This window comes from Canis lupus, chromosome 1 (genome assembly GCF_011100685.1).
Source record: "Canis lupus familiaris isolate Mischka breed German Shepherd chromosome 1, alternate assembly UU_Cfam_GSD_1.0, whole genome shotgun sequence".
Lineage (NCBI taxonomy): Eukaryota > Metazoa > Chordata > Mammalia > Carnivora > Canidae > Canis > Canis lupus.
In genome coordinates, this window is record NC_049222.1 from 99661281 (window position 1) to 99681545 (window position 20265).

The following is a 20265-nucleotide window of genomic DNA, read 5'->3' on the forward strand; positions in this document are numbered from 1 at the left end:
TTTCACCCCAGAGAAAGAATGTTGGCAAGGATCTCTACCACATGCAAACTGCATTTAAAGCTGCTGGGCCCTGAAACTCCATGCAGCAGTTTGAAACTGATCCACAGCTTTCCTCCTTCACCTACCACTTGGGGCTAATACACACGCATGAACTTCTATTGAGGAAAACCACAAAAAGCTTCAAAAAAGCTACAACGGTAGGCTCTTCTTTCACATATTCTTTTAAATATCATTTGTTAAGATGTGGGATTCATCGAACAGTCTTGATAAATGCAAAGGCCACCTCTAATTTTTTAAGTTTCAGTTACCTTGAACAATTGTAACAAGCACTTAAATATGTCACTAGATAATTTTAACATCCCTGCAGGCAAGAACCTTGCTGCAAAAGTCACAAAACCAGGCTTTTTAGCCACTAATTTTTGACAAGCTGGCATCTACAATGCAGCACCAGCAACTCTGATTCTGTCTGAAATTACTTTAAAACTCTGAAATGCGCATCACTGAGAAGCCTAAGAGAATCTTCCTCAAAATCCTTGATTAAATTCTGTATTTTTTCTAGTCTGCAGTACTGTGTTTTTCATAGTATAAATTCCAAAAGCAATGCTATTAACTAAAAATAATGATGTCAATGAAAATTACAAGACTAAGAAAATTAAAATTATGGCTTTTCCCATATGCTTTATCACCTAGAAGTGTTAATGATTACTTTTCATGTTAAATTTAAAGTTTTAAAACTCTTGGAACTTATTTCTATTCCTACCATTACAAATCAAGAGTTCTTATAAAATAGCAAAGTTGAAATATGATATTTTTAACTCACATGAGACAGGATCATGAGTCTTCATTTTAACTATTTAAACTACAGGTATCCTAAGACTTCAATTGCATACAAGTACCCTTGTTTAAAGCACCTAATTATTAACAAACTGAAATTTTCAACATTGCTTGGGTTTTGACAGAAAAATAAATAAAACCACTTTCTGAAACTATTTTTAAGAACGTCACTGATACATGAAAACTTTTAGCATCTAATTAAAGATCACTAAGGGTTAAATATTGTTCTCTGGCCCCTACTGAGTATACCCTGCCAAAAGTCCTCTAAGCTTTTAAATATTGCTTCGATGGTCTGCGTTTTTACTTCCAGGGAAAAAGAGAGCATTGTCCCACAGTCAGCAGGCCACTAGCTTTATTAACTTCCAGTCACCTTGACTTTGCTGACATGAAGACTCTGCAGTCTACACTTTTCCTGCTCCTGTTTATACCTCTGACAGAGCCAGCACCACCAACTCTGCAGGACTCACGCATGACCTATGATTATGGAACAGATAATTTTGAAGAAACCTTGTTTAGTCAAGACTTTGAGGACAAATATCTGGATGGAAAAAATATTAAGGTACTTTATTTCTACCCTAAATTAAACTTCTAAATTAGTCACCCATTTAAATGCATAGGTTTTTTTCTAATGTGTCTGATAAGGTAAAGGGAAAGAAAAAGCACTTTAAATGAAAGTAATTCAAAATATCCCCAAGATTATATTTTTAAAGTATGCATGTCTCCCAAATTAATAAAAAGAATCTATTGTAACCAAACAGTATCTATAGCAACCAACATAAAATTTAAGATGATCTCTTACTGGTTGAAGATTTATAAGTAGTGTTATACAATGCCCTATATTTGTGTATTATATTGCCTCAAAATAAAATAGAAGAAATGTGTATTAGGAGAAATAATCTTGGATTACCAGCTTAAGGTTTATTATTTTAGAAAGAAGTGGTTCGTGGAAATAAATACTGCTTATTTTGGTTTCTACAGCATTTCACAATAACTTACATATGGTAACAAAAAATGAAAAACGCCTCAATGTGAGGCTTAATTTTTAATCAGTTTCAACAATTTAGACTAACAATTTGTACGAAGTGACTGTAATTGTCCTTCAGTTAATATTCTGCAGGGATGACTTCATATCACATCTTTCATACTCCACTTGCATGGGCTGAGTAATTACTTGTGGTTTTCTTGGCACACAGAAATGAAAGCTGGGTAAGGAAAAAGTTAATGCAGCACATAAGTATCTGCTCCTGCCTACTCTGTGTATGCATGTGTGCCATGCACACGTGCACACATAGAATGGAAAATGAGAAAGGCAGCCAAATATATAACAATGTTGTTTTTTTTTTCTTTTTTAGTACACAGGACCAAATGTTAACACTATAATTTCTTTCAATGGAGTTAATATGCTGGTATTATATTTGCCTAATATTAAGACAAAAAGGATTGGTACCACTAGTCATAGCTTCAGAAATTCTTTTTAAAAGTGCTTATCATAAAAATAAACTATTGGCTTACATGGATGATTGGAATCTTTAAGTTAAGAAAATAATTTCAAAATTCCATGGTCTCTAAAAAGTAGTAAGTTCTTTGTTTCTCTTCACATTGCTTTAGAAGTTCTGCTCTTAATATAAATGTAGGAACTCATATTTGTGGATTAAAATTCAACAGCACTTAATATACAGATTCAGAGTGAAGGGGCTGTTCAAGCGGAAGCCATGTGGGAGGAAAAAGGAGTTAAGATGGAGATGGAAGGCAAATGTGCTTTCAGAGAGTACACACTGTGGCCCCACGCCATCTACATTAAGTCTAATGGCAGAAAATGTTCCCTTCCAGGATAGGAGAGAGTGATATGGACCCCCAGGGCTAACAGCCTGGACTGGAGGTCCCAGTGGGGCAGGCAGAAAGAATAAAAGGGCCAGGTGTACTGCAGGCATGTAGGTAATGATGGGCCACATGCAGAAGAAGCCAAAAGCCTGCTCAGTGCCCAGCACATGCACCATGACTTGTGCTTCAATCCTGCTGAACATGGTAAAATCTGCCATCAGGAACTCAATTAAGGCAAGACCATAAAGAACAATTAAAAGACCTACCCTACATAAAGAGGATCTCATTTCAAGTTTCACTTCAGAAAAACTAAATTCTGAGTCAGAGAGCCCCTTTCAGCTCCCATTTGGAATTTCAATATATTAATTAGGAGGCACAGAGTTCAGCTTTTGGAGATTTAAAAAACAAACAAACAAACAAACAAACAAAAAACAGACCTGGTTCTTTCTTATACTCAAGGAGTTGACAGTCTGGAGTGAAAACAAGCTACACAAATATTTGCCTTATAAGTTAATGAATGATGAAGTGGAATTATGTATGCAGCACAAAGGAGTGCCACTATGACCATGAGAAGACAGGTGCTATCTGTGATCCTACGCTCTTTAGTTTTAAGATTTATTTATTTGAGAGAGGTGAGGAGGGGTAGAAGGAGAGGGAGAAAGAATCCCGAGCAGACTCCCTGCTGAGCGTGGAGCCCAACGTGGGGTTCCATCCCATGATCCTGAGATCACAACCTGAGCTGAAACCAAGAGTTGGAATGCTCAACCCATTGAGCCACCCAGGCACCCCATAACCTTAAGTTAAAACTCAAAATTAGGCTTTTTCAAACCTAATAACAATTTTTTACTTTTCTAATAGGAAAAAGAAACTATACTACCTGAAGAGAAAAGTCTTCAATTACAAAAAGATGAGCGTGTAATGCTACCACCCCTCAAGAAGGAAAATGATGGTAAGTGTGCATACCCTCTCATCTAATTATCTTAAAAGGAGCATTTTAATAATAAATAAATAGATAATGGAAATTTATTCTTTATGGTATAAAAAATGACCTCAAGCTATATTAAATTCAAACAGTGGACTTTTATCTCCAATGATAAAGTCAGCTGGTGTGTTAGTTGGGACATCCACTGCCACCCCGTGCTATGAGTGAGAATCAGGGGCAGGAACATTCAAGAACAATCCGAGTCCCGAGTACACACTGTGTGCTTCCATCTGCATAAAATCAATTTCAGAAACAGTGACTTAGCAACAATGATCTGCAAATACTATGTGCAACCTGAGGATAATGGAAATAAAATGAATTCTTAATTGCAACAAACTTACAGAAGACACAGAGATGGCTATATATATAAATAATATACACTTCAATGAAAACAGAAAATTATAAAATAACATCTTTCTTAATTGTTCCTATGTATTTATTTTTGATCTATCAAAGAACAGCATTTCACATGACAACATTAAAAAAACACACACACTAATTGGAAAGACATCCCTTGCTCTTGAATAGGATGATTCTGTATCATAAAGATGTCAGCTCTCCCTAAATTTACAATAACCTCCTTTAAAAGGTGGTGAAGTTGATTCTCAAGTTCACATGGAAAAATCAAATTTGCACAAATAGCCAGAGACTCACAGAAACATGACAGTTGTCCTCAGGAACCAGATGTATCTCATAATAGAACACAAAGTCTCTGTGTTTAAATACATGTAATACTGGTGCAAGTACAGAAAGTTCAGAAATAGAAATACATATAGAAATTTAGTATATCATAGAGAAGTCACCTTAAATCACTGAAGTAAAGATGGTATTTTTAAAGATTTTATTTTTAAGTCATCTCTACACCTAACATAGAGGCTCAAACTCACAACCCTGAGATCAAGAGACCAAGGCTCCACCAACGGAGCTGCTAGGGGCTTCAAATCATGGTGATTGTTAAAAAACAAGGCTGTTAACTAACTGGAATATAAATAAGAACTTTAGGGGCACCTGGGTGGTCAGTCGTGAAGCGTCTGCCTTCAGCTCGGGTCATGATCTCAGGGTCCTAGGATCGAGCTCCACCACGGTCAGGCTCCTTGCTCAGCAAGGAGTCTGCCTCTCCCTCTCCCCCTGCCTCTACTCCTGCTCTTGCTCGCTTGCTCATGTTCGCTCTCTCTCAAATAAAGTCTTTAGATAAATAAATGAAAACAAAAAAATTTTTAAAAACTGGTGTTGGACAACTGAGTGGTCAACTGAAGAGACAAAAATTAGATCCATACTTTACTCAGAAAAACAAATCCCTCCATATAAATTAGGGTCTACATGTAAAAAGTGAAACAATGCAAATATGAGACGATAATCTGGGTGTGGGATGCCTCAAAATCCAGACAAAATACTAAAAAAGATCAATAAATTTGACTTGATGAAATCAAATGTTTTCGTGGTAAAGAGCATCATCATAAATGAAGTCAAACACAACTGAAACCTGAGAGAAATAAAGTTAGTATCTCTAATTTATAAATAACACATAAAAATCCAGGAAAAAATTGACTAAAAATCCATTGGAAAAAACAGCAAAAAATATGAGGACAATTCAAAAAGTGACATAAAAATGACCCTTAAACATGTGAAAAGATGTTCTATCTCACACATAGAGAAATGTAAGTTTAAATTGCCCTGAGATATAAATTTTTAACCTGATAGCCACAAATTAAAGCTGTTATATTATACCACTGGCAAGGCCATGGAGTATCAGAAACCCTCATATATTGCTGGGAGGAATACAAATTAGTATAATATCTTTCGACAGGAGTTAAAAAAAATATCTAACAGAACCAAACATGCATTTACTTTGTGATATAGCAATCAACTTCTAGGAATTTACCCTACAAATATACCTCTGAAAGGAAGAATATACATACATACCATCACAGAAGCACTGCTCACAAATGCAAAATTCTGGAAACAATCTAACAATCCATACAATGAAGACAGCTTGGATGAAGTATAGCAAATCTACACCAGGGAGGGGGATCCCTGGGTGGCTCAGCGGTTTAGCGCCTGCCTTCAGTCCAGGGAGTAACCCTGGGGTCCCAGGATGGAGTCCCACGTCGGGCTCCCTGCATGGAGCCTGCTTCTCCCTCTCTCTCTGTCTCTGCCTCTCTCTGTGTGTCTTTCATAAATGAATAAAATATTTATCAAAAAATCTACACCGGTGAATACTACTCAATTATAAAAATGAATAGGGAAGATCTCTATGAACAAGAAGTGATTTCCAGAATATATTACATGGAAAAAAAAAAAAAAAACACCTCTCATCAAAGTGCAAAAGACTATGGCATGCTGCCTTTCATCGAAGAAAAGAGATGAAAGAATACATCAGGGATCCCTGGGTGGCGCAGTGGTTTGGCGCCTGCCTTTGGCCCAGGGCGCAATCCTGGAGACCCGGGATCGAATCTCACATCAGGCTCCCGGTGCATGGAGCCTGCTTCTCCCTCTGCCTATGTCTCTGCCTCTCTCTCTCTCTGTGTGTGACTATCATAAATAAATTTTAAAAAATTAAAAAAAAAAAAAAAAGAAAGAATACATCAGCTCACTTGTGTGAGAAGAAACTCAAGAAAGGCAACCTGTCACAGAAGGGACCAGTGGTGGAAAGGAGAGAGAGATGGGGGGCAGGAGGGTCTGGGACTTCCCTGAGTATACACTTTCTGTATAGATTTGATTTGAGAACAAGGCTATATTTCACACAGGTAAACTAACAAATACATTTATAAATAAAAATCAACAAAGATGAGATAGAATTGGCATACAATTGGAAACAATTTCATTTTAAATGAATAACATAACACACTAAAAGGAAACAAATTTAATCCAAGTGACCCTTAAACACAGGATTTTGACTATAGGACTTCAGGCTAAAGACAAAATAGAATGGACAAACAGTACAATTCCAGGTTTGTTTTCTACTGCATTACAGGTCAACAATAATGAAACTAATGTGTGAGTGCTGGGTAAACACTACACTGGGTAAATTACTAGTACTGAGTAAAATACTACCCTGGATAATGAGAGCCAGGTTTCTCAGAGTGGGAGAAATTGCTATAAATGTGGTAAGGCGGGGAAGGCCAGAGTGAGCATGGTGGTGCTGGACTACAATAGAAGACCATAGTTTGGACACAGAGGTACAGACCCCCGTTTTACTCTACTCTGCAAATTTTGCATTTCTTATTTTTATTTTTTAATTATGGCAACCCTGTGTGGCACCAGTCTACCAGCACCATTTTTCCAACAGCATTTGCTCACTTCATGCCTGTGTGTCACACTTCGGGAACTCTCAAAATATTTCAACCTTGTCCATTTATTTGTAACGGTGACCTGTGATCAGTGATCTTTAATGTCAACACCATGATGTGGGGGTACCATGAGCCATGCCCATAGAAAACAGGCAACGTGACTGATAAATGTTGTATGTGCTCTGACTGCTCCAGGGACCAGCCATCCCCCCATCTCTCTACTCCTCTTGGAGCCCCTCTAGGCCCTGAGACATGACCCTACTGACATTAAGACAATGGATGACCCTACTGTGGCCTCCAAGCATTCAAGTGAAAGGAAGAGTCACACATCTCTCACTTTCCATCGAAAGCTAGACATGAACCTTCCCCCGAACACCCGTCAAAACCCAAGACAGGCCAGAACCAAGGCCTCTTGTGCAAAACGAGGAGCCCAGGTCTGAAGGCAAAGGAAATGTTCTTGAAGGACATTCCAAGGGCTACTCCCTTGAACTCCCTTGAATGATGAGAAAGTGAAACAGCCTCACTGCTGACATGGAGAGTCTGGTCTGGATGGAAGCTCAAACCAGTAACAACATTCCCTTCCGCCAAAGCCTCACCCAGAGCCAGGCCCTGACTCTTCAGTTGTGCACAGGCTGAGCAGCTGTGAGGAAGCTGCAGAAGGAAAGCTGGAAGCTGGCAGAAGGTGGCGGGGGTAAGGACAGAAGCTGTCTCCATCATGTAAACGTGCAAGGTGAAGCAGCGAGTGCTGACAGAAAAGCTGCAGCCAGTGATCCCGAAGATCCAGTGAAGAGAGTGCACGGAGGTGCTCACACTCAACTACAGATTTTCCATACAGATGAAACAGTCTTCTGTGGGAAGATGCCATCTAGGACTTTCACAGCTAGAAAGAAGGCAATGTCTGCTGCAAAGCTTCAAAGGACAGGTAGACTTTGTTAGGGGCTAATGCAGCCAGTGACTTTAAGTGGAAGCCAATGTTCATTGACCCTTCTGAAAAGCAGCCCTTGGCAATCATGCCAGATCTCCTCCACCGACGTGCTTTACATGGAACAACAAAGCCGGGGACAGCACATCTGTTTACAACATGGGTGATGGAATATTTTAAGCCCATGGTGGAGATTTACTGCTCAGGAAAAATCATTCCTTGCAAAACATTACTGCTGGATGGCACTGTACCTGGTTACCCATGAGCTCTGAGGCAGATGGAGAAGATTCACATCACTTTTGTGCCTACTAACACAATGTCCATCTTAGCCCATGGAGCAACAGGTAATTGACTTTTTTTTTCCTAAAGATTTTATTTATTTATTCATGAGAGACACACACACACACAGAGGCAGAGACACAGGCAGAGGGAGAAGCAGGCTCTCTGTGGGGAGCCTGATGTGGAATCAATCCCAGGACCCTGGGATCATGATCTGAGCTGAAGGCAATCACTCAATCACAGTCCTCAATCACTGAGCCACCTAAGTGCCCCAATTTTTCACAATTTGCATATTTAACTCAATAACAATTAAATTTTTAGCAGGCTTTTTGAAATCAAGAAGCTGACTGAAAGTGATGTGGAAATGCAAGGAACTCAGAATAGGCCTAACAGTATTGAAGAATACAGTTGGAGGATTTACAGTACCTAAAATGCTACAGGAAGCACAAAATTGTATATTAGCATAAAAATAAACAAGAAGGGGCAGCCCCGGTGGCTCAGCGGTTTAGCGCCACCTACAGCTCAGGGCGTGATCCTGGAGACCCAGGATAGAGTCCCACATCAAGCTCCCGGCATGGAGCCTGCTTCTCCCTCTGCCTGTGTCCCTGCCTCTATCTCCTCTCTGTGTATTCTCATGAATAAATAAAATCTTTAAAAAAAATTAAAAAAAATAAACAAGAAGTATCCAGGAATATATTTAGACAATAGGGTCAACTGGTTTTTTACACTAAAGCCAATGCAACATACTGGGGGAAAGATAATCTTTTCAAAAAATGATGCTGAAAAGTCAGGTAGTTCTAGGTTAAAAAAAAAAAAAAAAGAGCTTTGACTCTTTCCGAGACCATATATAAAAATTAACTAAAAATGGACCCCAAACCTAAATATCAAGAGCTTACCCTATATAATTAAAAAAAAAGGATAATAATGTAGTGTTGCAAAGATCTCTTAAATACAACACAAAAAGTACAACTATAAAGGAATTAACTGTTCTTCATTAAAATATAAAATGTACAGAAGGAACAAGCCTCAACATCATCAAAGCCACATACAAAAAACTCAGAGCTAGTATCATCCTCAATGAGGAAAAATTCGGAGCCCTCCCCCTACAGTAAGGAACATGACAGGATGTCCACTCTCACCATTACTATTTTAACACAGTACTGGAAATCCTCATCACAGTAATCATACAACAAAAAGAAATAAAGGCATCCAAATCAGCAAGGAAGAAATCAAACTCACTATTTTCAGGCAACATGATACTCTATGTAGAAAACCTGAAAGACTCCACCAAAAAATTGCTAAAATTGACACAAATTCAGCAAAGTCGCAGGATATGAAACCAACATACAGAAATCTGTTGCATTTCTCTACACCAATAATGAAGCAGCAGTAAAAGAAATCAAGGAATTGATCCTATTTACAAATGAACCAAAAATAGTAAGATACCCAGGAATAAACCCAAGAGGTAAAAGATCTGTACTCTGAAAACTATAGAACACTTATGCAAGAAATTGAAGACGACACAACAAAATGGGAAAAAATTTCATGATCATGTTTGTTCCTAGAACAAACGTTAAAATGTCTATACTCCCCAAAGCTATCTATATATTTAATGCAATCTCTATCAAAATACCAACAGAGCTAGAAGAAACAATCCTAAAATTTGTATGGAACCACAGAAGACCTCAAATAGCCAAAACAATTCTGAAAAACCAAAGCAAAGCTGGAGGCCTCACAACTTCAGACTACAAAGTCATATTACAAAGCTGTGGTCATGGGCAGCCCCAGTGGCACAGCGGTTTAGTGCCGCCTACAGCCCAGGGAGTGATCCTGGAGACCCTGGATCGAGTCCCACGTCGGGCTCTCTGCATGGAGCCTGCTTCTCCCTCTGCCTGTGTCTCTGCCTCTCTCTCTCTGTGTCTCTATGAATAAATAAATAAAATCTTAAAAAAAAAAAAAAAAAGCTGTGGTCATCAAGACAGTATTTTACAGGCATAAAAGCACACACATAGATCAACAGAACAGAATACAGAACCCAGAAATGGACGACCCACAACCATATGGTCAACCAATCTTTGACAGAGCAGGAAAAAATATCCAATGGAAAAAAGTCTCTTGAACAAATGGTGCTGGAAAAACTGGACAGTAACATGCAAAAGAACGAAATTAGGCCACTTGCTTAAACCACACACAAAAATAAATTCAAAATGGATGAAAGACCTGGGGTGCCTGGGTGGCTTAGTGGGTTGAATGTCTGACTCTTGGTTTCTGCTCTGGTGGTGATCTTGGGATTGTGTAATAGAGCCCCATTTGGGCTCCACACTTGGTGTGGAGTCTGCTTGTGATTCTCTCTCCCCTTCTCCCTCTGCCCCTCCCCCCATTTACACACAACACTCTCCCTCTAAAAATAAGTAAAATCTTTAAAAAAAAAAAAAAGATGAAAGATCTAAATGTGAGACAAGAAACCATCAAAATCCTAGAGAACACAGGAAGAAACCTCTTTGACCTCAGCCACAGCAACTTCTTATTAGCCATGCTGCCAGAGGCAAAGGAAACATGCAAAAATGAATGATTGGGACTTGGTCAACATAAAAAGCTTCTACATAGAGAAGGAAACAATAAAACTAAGAGGCAGCATAGGAAACGGGAGATGTCATGCGCAAATGACATAATCTGATAAAGGGTTAGTATCCAAAATTTATAAAGAATTTACCAACTCAACACCCAAAAAGCAAATAATATAGTTAAGAAATGGACAGAAGATATGAATAGACACTTTTCCAAAGAAGACACACAAATGGCTAACAGACACATGAAAAGATGCTCAACATCACTTGGCATGAGGAAAATTCAAATTAAAACCACAATAAGAAATCACCTCACAACTGGCAGAGTAACTAAAATCAACAAGACCAGAAACAAAAGATGATTGTAGGGATGAGGAAAAAGGGGAACCCTCCTGCACTGTTGCTGGGAATGGAAACTGGTGTAGCCACTGTGGAGAACAGTGTGGAGGTTCCTCAAGAAGTTAAAAATAGAGCTACCCTATGACCCAGCAATTGCACTACTGGGAATTTACTCAAAAGATACAAAAATACAGAAAAAAAAAATACATATTAGAAGGGGCACATGCACCCTGATGTTTATAACAGCATATCAACAAAAGCCAAACTATGGAAAGAGCCCAAATGTCCATCGACAGAAGATGTGGTGTGCGTGTGTGTGTGTGTGTGTGTGTGTGTATATATATATATATATATATATATATATATACACACACACATACATATGATGGAACATTACTCAGCCATCGGAAAGAATGAAATCTTGCTATTTGCAATGATGTGGATGGAGTTAGAGGGTATTACGCTAAGTGAAAGGAGTCAGAGAAAGACAAATGCCATATGATTTCACCCATAAGGGAAATTTAGGAAACAAAAAAAGATGAACATATGGGAAGTAAAAAAAAAAAAAAAAAAAAAAAGGAAGAGAGAGGGAAGCAAACCATAAGAGACTCTTAACTCTAGAGAACAAACCGAGGGTTGATGGAGGGAAGTGGGTGGGGGAGGAGCTAGATGGGGAATGGGCATTAAGGAGGGCACTTGTGAGGAACACTGGGTGTTGTATGTGAGTGATGAATCACTGAATTCTATTCCTGCAACCAATATTACACTATGTATTAACTTACTAGAATTTAAGTAAAAATGTGGAAGCAAAAGAATGTTTCCCAGTCAAAAGACATTGATAAGAAAATAAGACAAGCCACACGGAGGAAAAGATTTGCAAAACAGAAATGTGACAACTTATACCTACAATATATACTCATAATTCAATAACAATACAAAAAATCATTTTAAAAATAGGCAAAAGAGGGCAGCCCTGGTGGCGCAGCGGTTTAGTGCCACCTGCAGCCCACGGCGTGATCCTGGAGACCCAGGATCGAGTCCCACGTCAGGCTCCTGCATGGAGCCTGCTTCTCCCTCTGCCTGTGTCTCTGCCTCTCTCTCTCTGATGAATAAATAAAAATCTTTTAAAAAAATAAATAAAAATAGTCAAAAGATATGACCACTTTACCATGAAAATATGTGGAAGGCAAATAAGTTTATAAAAAAATTGCTCAACTTATTCGTCATTGTGAAAATATAAATTAGAACATGAGATACCACAACATACCTCCCTGGAATGGCTAAATTAAAAAGTCTGATCAAACTAAATGCCAAGGAGGACGTGGAGAACCTAGAATTCTCAGGCACTGCCGAAGGACTGTGATACGGCACAACCTGTATGGAACACAGTGTGGGGCTTTCCTCTGCAGGTGCTCAGCCACTCTGATCTAGCCTATTCTCCCTAGAGAAACAAAAGCAATTACATCCACACAGACTTCTACATAAATGTTCACAGCAGGTTTCCCAGGAAATAGCCAGAAAACCTGGCTGAACCTGAAAACCAAAAACCCATAAGGAAGGACTATATTAATACCATGAAATACTACTCTATAATAAAAAGGAATGGACTGCTGATACATGTGATAATAGATGAATTTCAAAATAATCATGCACAGTGGAAGCTGGATAAAAGCATATCAGTTTGTATTTTTATGGTTTTGTTTCCCAATTTAGAAATGCCCACGTGCTTGTTGTGTGTTTGCTTAAGTGGTTCTGTATACTGTGAAGAAGTTGACATTGATGCTGTACCACCCTTGCCAAAGGAATCAGCCTATCTTTATGCACGATTCAACAAAATTAAAAAGCTGACTGCGAGAGATTTTGCAGATATACGTAAGTTAATTTTAAATAATTCATTTTAACTCACGTTAGTATTAACCTCATATAAACACACATTTTTAGGCACTTGTGGCCCATCACATCTAGGGTAGTCACTGCTGGAGTATTTAAGTATCGACATACTTCCCACAAAAATCGACTGGTTTGTTGGTTCATCTCCTATCCATTCAAGTGTCCCCTCTCATCTTTCTTTATTGGTGACTTCGATGTCTATGTTGACAGCCCATCTAACATTTGGGCAACTATGCCTTCTCAACCTCAGGACTTTGAGACTCGTTTGCCTCAGCCCGGCAGGAGCACCAGCATAGTTGGAGTGCTTCTCTAATCCCAATAACTGATTCACAGTGCTACCTTCACCACAAGCATAGAGTCTGCTTTTCTGTACTCTAACTCAGGGTTCTTAAACCTGGCTGTGTACTAAAAATAAAAATACTGCTACCAGGCCCTAGTCTCCAGAGATTTCAATTTAGGTCTGAGGAGAGGCCCAGGCATGGTCACAAACCAGCACCAAATTCCTCACACAATTCCCATGTGGAGCTAATGCATTTTTTAACCCCTTTCTGGGATGCTGGCCTCTAGGGCCCCTGCCGTGAGTGCACCACATTGCCCCACTTCTGTATTGCCAAGTCCCAGGCCTAGATCACAACTTCTAAAGAATCCTCTCGCCTGCTATGTTGTCAGGTGCGTCTGAAGAAAATCACGCCCAGAAACGCACACTGGCCCACTGCACATTTAGGAGACCCACCTTAAGAGCATTCACGCTGTAACTGGTAGCTCCCAACCGGTCCAAGGACAATTTTGCCTCTTTAGTTGTGGATGTACACTTTCAAACTCACCTACTTGGTAAAATTTGTGACCCAAAGTCTCTATATGTAGACATGTGCATGGTGGCAACACACCTGGGTTACCCAGCCAATGTCAAACAAAGTGACCTCTGCCATCCTGTATCAGCTCTTACACTGTAAAGTGTCCTGTCCAGTCTTCTGAGCATCACACCTTCCAAACTGCTGTGCTTTTTCCTATTTAACGTGGTCCCCAAGTGCAGTGCTCAAGCTGCTCACAAAGACACTGTGTGAGGTCATCTTCATTCCAGCGTGAGCTGCAGTGCTCATGGTCATGATGAGTTCAATGTTAACGTATCACTAATACATACTAACTACAGTGCTTTTCAACAGAAACATGCATAGAATTTTGTACCAATTGGTTGATGTAAATGTGTGACCAGAGGCTCATAGGAACCCAACCCTGTATATTCCCAGGGAGCAATGGTCCATAGTCATTAACTCAGTGTTTGCAGGGACCACCACAAATAATGAATGAGAAGTGACTTCATTTCCTTACCATCCTAGACATATAAAAGTCAAACACATAAACTGAATGTCTGTGTCTGCATCACTTTAACAAATTAGGGAATGTTCCTATTTGTTGTTATTAAGCAGTAAGGTATAGAGAGATTAAGATAACATACCTACACTCACAATGCAACATGCTGGTGTAAAGTCCAAAATATACCTACATGATTCTATTCAATCAAATATTATGCTTACTTCCTATGATTTGCAACCAGAATTTGTTTCAAACTGCCTCAGCATCCTGAGAATTCAAACACAGAAGGATGGAAGGACACTATGAACTTTAAGTTTCCTTCCAACCCTGAGATTCCAGGACTTGAGTGAGAAAGGCCATCAGGGCCAGGCACAGAGCAGATGCTCACCTTGAGTTCAACAATGTTTACTGATCTACTAATTACACCCTATTAGATACTAAAAATAAAAGATATTTGAATGACCTGTTAAACCAATGCTTTTCTTCAGTCCACATAAATGAAACTTTAACTTCAAATTTTTTGTATATTTTCTGTGTATTTTTCCTTCAAGCTAACTTAAGACGACTTGATTTTACGGGAAATCTGATTGAAGATATAGAAGATGGTACTTTTTCAAAACTTTCTCTGTTAGAAGAACTTACACTAGCTGAAAATCAACTGTTGAAACTTCCAGTTCTTCCTCCTAAGCTCACTTTATTTAATGCAAAATACAACAAAATCAAGAGTAGAGGAATCAAAGCAAATACTTTCAAAGTAAGTATTTTATATTATGACCAAACACAGTATCAGTTTTATACAACCAATGATGATATGATAAAAGAAATACTGTTCTAAAATTTTTATATTTAAAAACTATTTTAATTTCATAAATGAAGACATTATTTCCACAATAAATAGTCCTATTATTGGGCTCATTCAATCTAGTTTTTGTGCACCTCGCTTGGAGTACATAACTTTACCTTGTTTCGTGGGACTACATTGTGTTGCAGCTTTTTCACCTGTTCACACAGCAAATACTCATTTACACAGATGTGGTTTGTACCCTCATGGCACCAGAATGCTATAAAACCTCAAAATGGGAGTTTTCCTGTGTTTCTTTTCCTTACCATATTAGTAATTTACACATGCCAGAAAATTATTGCTCCAAAAATAAACACTGAATTTTACTTTTACTACTGAAAAATATTAGCCCATAAAATTCTATAGACTTTCTTTTGAATTCTAATAATCACAACTAGTATAAAATCCTATATGTACTAACATTAAATACATTTCTTAATTTAATAACTCAAGATACAGGTACGGGAAAAAGGTAAGGTAGCTAGGCTGTGTCCAAATGCACAGCCTATGGAGAAATCACTGTTTCAGCCCAGTCCTGCACAGGTGATAACCCGCTCCCGGTCCTGGGAGGAACCCCAGATAAAAAGATGATCGTGCTACTTTTGGCAGCAGACCTCATCAAAAGGGAAGTTTGTGGCTTCTAGTGATAACAACTAATAGAAACTCTATCAAGTATTATAAAGTTAATGATAATCACACAAATGTACAATTTGTCCACAAATGAATAATCTGTCAGAAGATGTAAAAATACTCCATTTTTCTTTCTTCTTTTTTCTTTTTTTTTTTTTTTTTTTGTTTACACTTAAGGAGTTCTTTTTCAGCTGTAAGGGACATTATTCTAAAGGCACATCAGAGTTCCTCAAAAGTTAAGGGATTATCAGGAGACTTTTCAAAACAGGACTCACATTAAAAACAAACAAATAAAAAAATCCATATAATGTGAAGCTATGTGATTCCGACTGGTAAGCCATGGACTAACGAATAGTAAAGACCAAAAAGGAGTGGATCAACACTTCACAAAAGAAGGGTTTGAATATTCTGAATTTTACACTTGCATTTCATCTTGAAATCATAAAACAATACACAGCAATGAGCTTGCTGATCATGAAGAGTAATTCAACATAGACCTTTCCAGGGAAAAAGTCAAACCTCACTAAAGTATTTAATAAATTGCTCTGGGAAACATCTTACTAACAAGCACATCAGTTAGGAGCATGGGCACACATCATTTTATTGTGCGTCATTTTACTGTGCTTCACAGAGACTGTGTTTTTACAAACTGAAAGTCTGTGCCAACCCTGCATGGAGCAAGTCCACTGGCGCCACTTTTCCAACAGCATTTGCTCACTGTGTCTCTGCACATTTTGCTAATTCTTGCAATAATTTAAGCTTTTTTATTATTATTACATGTGTTATGGTGATCTGTCATTAGGAATTACAACTCACTGAAAGCTCAGATGATGGTTAGCTTTTAGCTGTATTCTTTAATTAGGATATGTACACTGTTAGACTTAACACTACTGCACACTTCATAGACTGCAGTATAGTGTAAATGTACCCTTAATATACAACAGGAAACCAAGAAATTCACTGGACTCACTGTATTGTAATATTTGTTTTATTGTGGTGGTCTGGGACTGAACCCACAATACCTCTAAGATATGTCTGTATTCATTTTGCTAGAAATCAGGTCAGATGAGCAGAGAGAAATGTGGGGATGCAGGAGGGCATTATCATCCTTCTTAAAGGACGAAAATACACTACTTCTGAAAACAAAAAAATCCTCAAAACCAAATAACTACCAAACCAGCAATTAATAGCACTGATAGGTGTTACACCAATACCTGTATACACTTGTATACACACATATATATATTCATGTACACAGGTACACACATGTATATGCATGTACATGTGTACACAGCAGGAGTCCTGTGAAAGTAATGTACTGACCTCAGTGACGCTCAAGCCAAGTACCTTTTCCTTACAGAAACTCAACCACCTCTCCTTCCTCTACTTGGACCACAATGCCCTGGAATCTGTGCCTCTTAATTTACCAGAAAGTCTCCGTGTAATTCATCTACAGGTAGGATTGCTCCTTTCACAATATCTGACTTTAATTTAAATTACTACTGGTCAGTCTTGGAACTCACTAGGAAATTCATTTATTCACATGTAAATTTTGCCTATCGAAATATTACTATATTTAGAGTCCAGCTCATTCACCTGCCTGAAAGCCCCAGCTGTCCAGAGAACCAAGAAAGGATCAGCAACCTAGGTATAAGGCCTATTGTTAGAGTACAGTCTGTTGTCAGGTGTGCATTTAGCATCTCCCAGTTAATCTGACACATGGGGAGGCCTGGGTGGCTCAGGGGTTTTAACATCTGCCTTCCGCCCAGGGTGTGATCCTGGAGTCCCAGGACTGAGTCCCACATCGGGCTCCCTGCATGGAGCCTGCTTCTCCCTCTGCCTGTGTCTCTGTCTCTGCCTCTGTGTGTGTGTCTCATGAATAAATAAATAAAATCTTAAAAAAAAAAAAAACTAAGCTAAAATTGGTCTTTCATCAACACAAGAATTCACATTTGTCCTTTTTACTTTTTTAAGGAATTTTTAAGGACATGGTACCCATTTTGAATTGACACTCTAGAATGGGATGGTTTCTCTAGCTAGTATAATCTTATTTATGCTTAGAATTTTCTGCCACATGGATATTACTCTGAGTAATACGTAATGTGTTCTTCCAACATAATACCATAGGTGTAAAAAGGCGGGGATTGGAGGGAGACTCTGGTCGTGCTGAAAGAGTTTTATTATTACGAGGATACACAGGATACACAATATTTTCAAAATCAATTTTTAGATAGAATATTCTGCAAGATCCTATTACATAGCATACAAAAGGTTGATTTCAAACTTCTGAACAATTTTTCCCTTCTATTTTTCAGTTTAACAACATAACTTCAATCACAGATGATACATTCTGCAAGGCTAATGACACCCGTTATATTCGGGACCGCATTGAAGAGATACGCCTGGAGGGCAACCCCATTGTCCTGGGAAAGCATCCCAACAGTTTTATCTGCTTGAAAAGATTGCCTGTAGGGTCATACTTTTAGCCACTACCAATGCAGCATATAAACCAAAGTATACACATGCATGTAATCTGTCTCAACAATGTCTAAAGGAGCATAAATATTTAATATTAATTTTGTATCCCACTATGAGGAACTTTATGTTTTAAACAAGGATGTTCAAAATCTTACGCATAATAAGCAAAATTGAATCCAAAGTTCAAAACAAAGTAATGTAAAAATATTTAAACAGCATTATAAAATCCTTATAGTTTATACCATACTGCCATTTAAAAGGTATGTTTTTCATATAAATACCCAAATTTAAGAAGCATTATTTCCATTAATATTGAAATGAAAGGATTAAGTCCAAGAAACTTTCAACTATTTGTCTTTCCTGGCCTTTACTGGATCCCTAAAGCATTTAAGGAAGAAGTTCCAAAAACTTTGAAAAACTAAGTATTTCCAGTGATCTCCCATTTTTCTTTTATGATTCACACATTATTCATTATGAAGTAGGAACTCTGTTTTCCCTCTATTAAGGCAGCTATTATATACCTATTATATACCCTATTTCTCAGGGTATTACTCTCCTATCTAGGCAAACCTTTCCAAATAAAGCATAATTTTACTCTCTGATAAAGACCTAATAGAGTAATATGCAAAGTTATTTTGCTTTGTAGTCATACAGTTAAAGGCTTTAATAAAACAGTACAAAATTTTCCTTCCTGTAAATATTAACATTCCAAGTCTACCATAAAACATTTTAAGGAGTCAAGCAGACCACAATCAGTACGCTCATAAAACAAAACGAAGAAGTTAAATGTCCATTCTATTTCTCAAAAAATAGCTATGAAGTTCCTCATTGTAAAGGCTTTCAAATATGACAGGTACTGAGGAATCCTTTTTTACCACCATAGCAATGAGAATCTCGTGGTTAAATCTGTTCAAACCTAAGACATGAAAACAGTTCATTTTATGGTGTTACTGCACACCACAGTCATGCAAACTGACTGTATCTTCACAAGAAAGCTTTGGAACAACATTTTCTAAAGACTCAGGATTAACTGATCATTTCACAGTGTGAATTCATCTGCACTCTAATAGGGATGACTCATGATGGAACAACGCTGCAGGATTAAAGTTCCTAAAATAACCTTCCCTCTTGCCCAAAACCCACTCAAAAGTCCCCACACTGCACTGGGGTTACTTCCAAAACTACGAGTGCTTTGGACACATGAGTCTGAACTATGCACATAAAAATTTCCAATACTGTTTCCAACATAAATCATACATTAGAATCAAGTTGGTCTCCATTTACCATTCCCAGAACAAATAGCTATTCATATTTTTAAACATTTGTTTCTGGCTTTCCTTAAGTAGAATAAGCTCCTATCTGTTTTTCAATCTTTCTCCCATTTGTCAAGGTTGACCAAAAGATGAGACTTTTTCATTAAAACATCTGTGATCTCTTAAGGTCATAATAATTACCCCTATACTAGTTATTAACTCATTTATTTTGATAGTAATCATTAACTATATACTAGTTTCTCATTATTTTGTGTGCATGCCTCATTTTTCTGAAAGCTCACTAAACACATCCAATATTCTCTTTATACTTCCAATGTACCTAGCATAATAGTGAGCACATCTGAACTGAATATGCATGAATAGTGCAAAATAAAATTCATTTAAACCAAGGGCTCTGTTTTATTGGGGATAAATAGAATTTTTATCACAATTTTGAATAAATAAATGGAAACAAATTATAACTTTATCTGGAAAAATAAATTTGATAAAAAGGAGAGCTGAGTGGTGGGACTAACACCAGGAAAAGTGGTCAGAGGAGACATCTCTCATGTTTCTCTCACTCTTTACCTAACAAATTAGAGAGGGGGAAAAAAAACCAAAGTAACTCAAATTTTAGAGAATTCAAAAGAATGTGATTTGCATAAAATAATTAGGAAAGAACACTGGTAGGAGGTCTGAATTACAGAATTATCTTAAAAGACTATTTCAGACTTCCACATAAGAAGATATGAATAGAAGTACCTGACAACCTCATATATGCCATTTGGTCACAAATAAAGGAATAAGGGAAAGTAAAATTTTGTT

The 20265-nt window shown here is 37.9% G+C and overlaps 2 protein-coding genes across 4 annotated transcripts in view; one reads left to right on the forward strand and one right to left on the reverse strand.

Annotated features, from left to right (window-relative positions):
• The window catches only part of CENPP (centromere protein P), a 218820-nt gene that overhangs the window by 138823 nt on the left and 59732 nt on the right, over positions 1 to 20265 (reverse strand). The window lies entirely within an intron of this gene.
• OGN (osteoglycin) lies at positions 41 to 19850 on the forward strand. Its single transcript, XM_038527410.1, has 7 exons — positions 41 to 197; positions 1145 to 1393; positions 3514 to 3604; positions 12748 to 12906; positions 14790 to 14992; positions 17070 to 17165; positions 18025 to 19850. Exons 1-7 carry the CDS (start codon positions 81 to 83, stop codon positions 18193 to 18195), a joined length of 1086 nt encoding a protein of 361 aa, XP_038383338.1. The 5' UTR covers positions 41 to 80; the 3' UTR covers positions 18196 to 19850.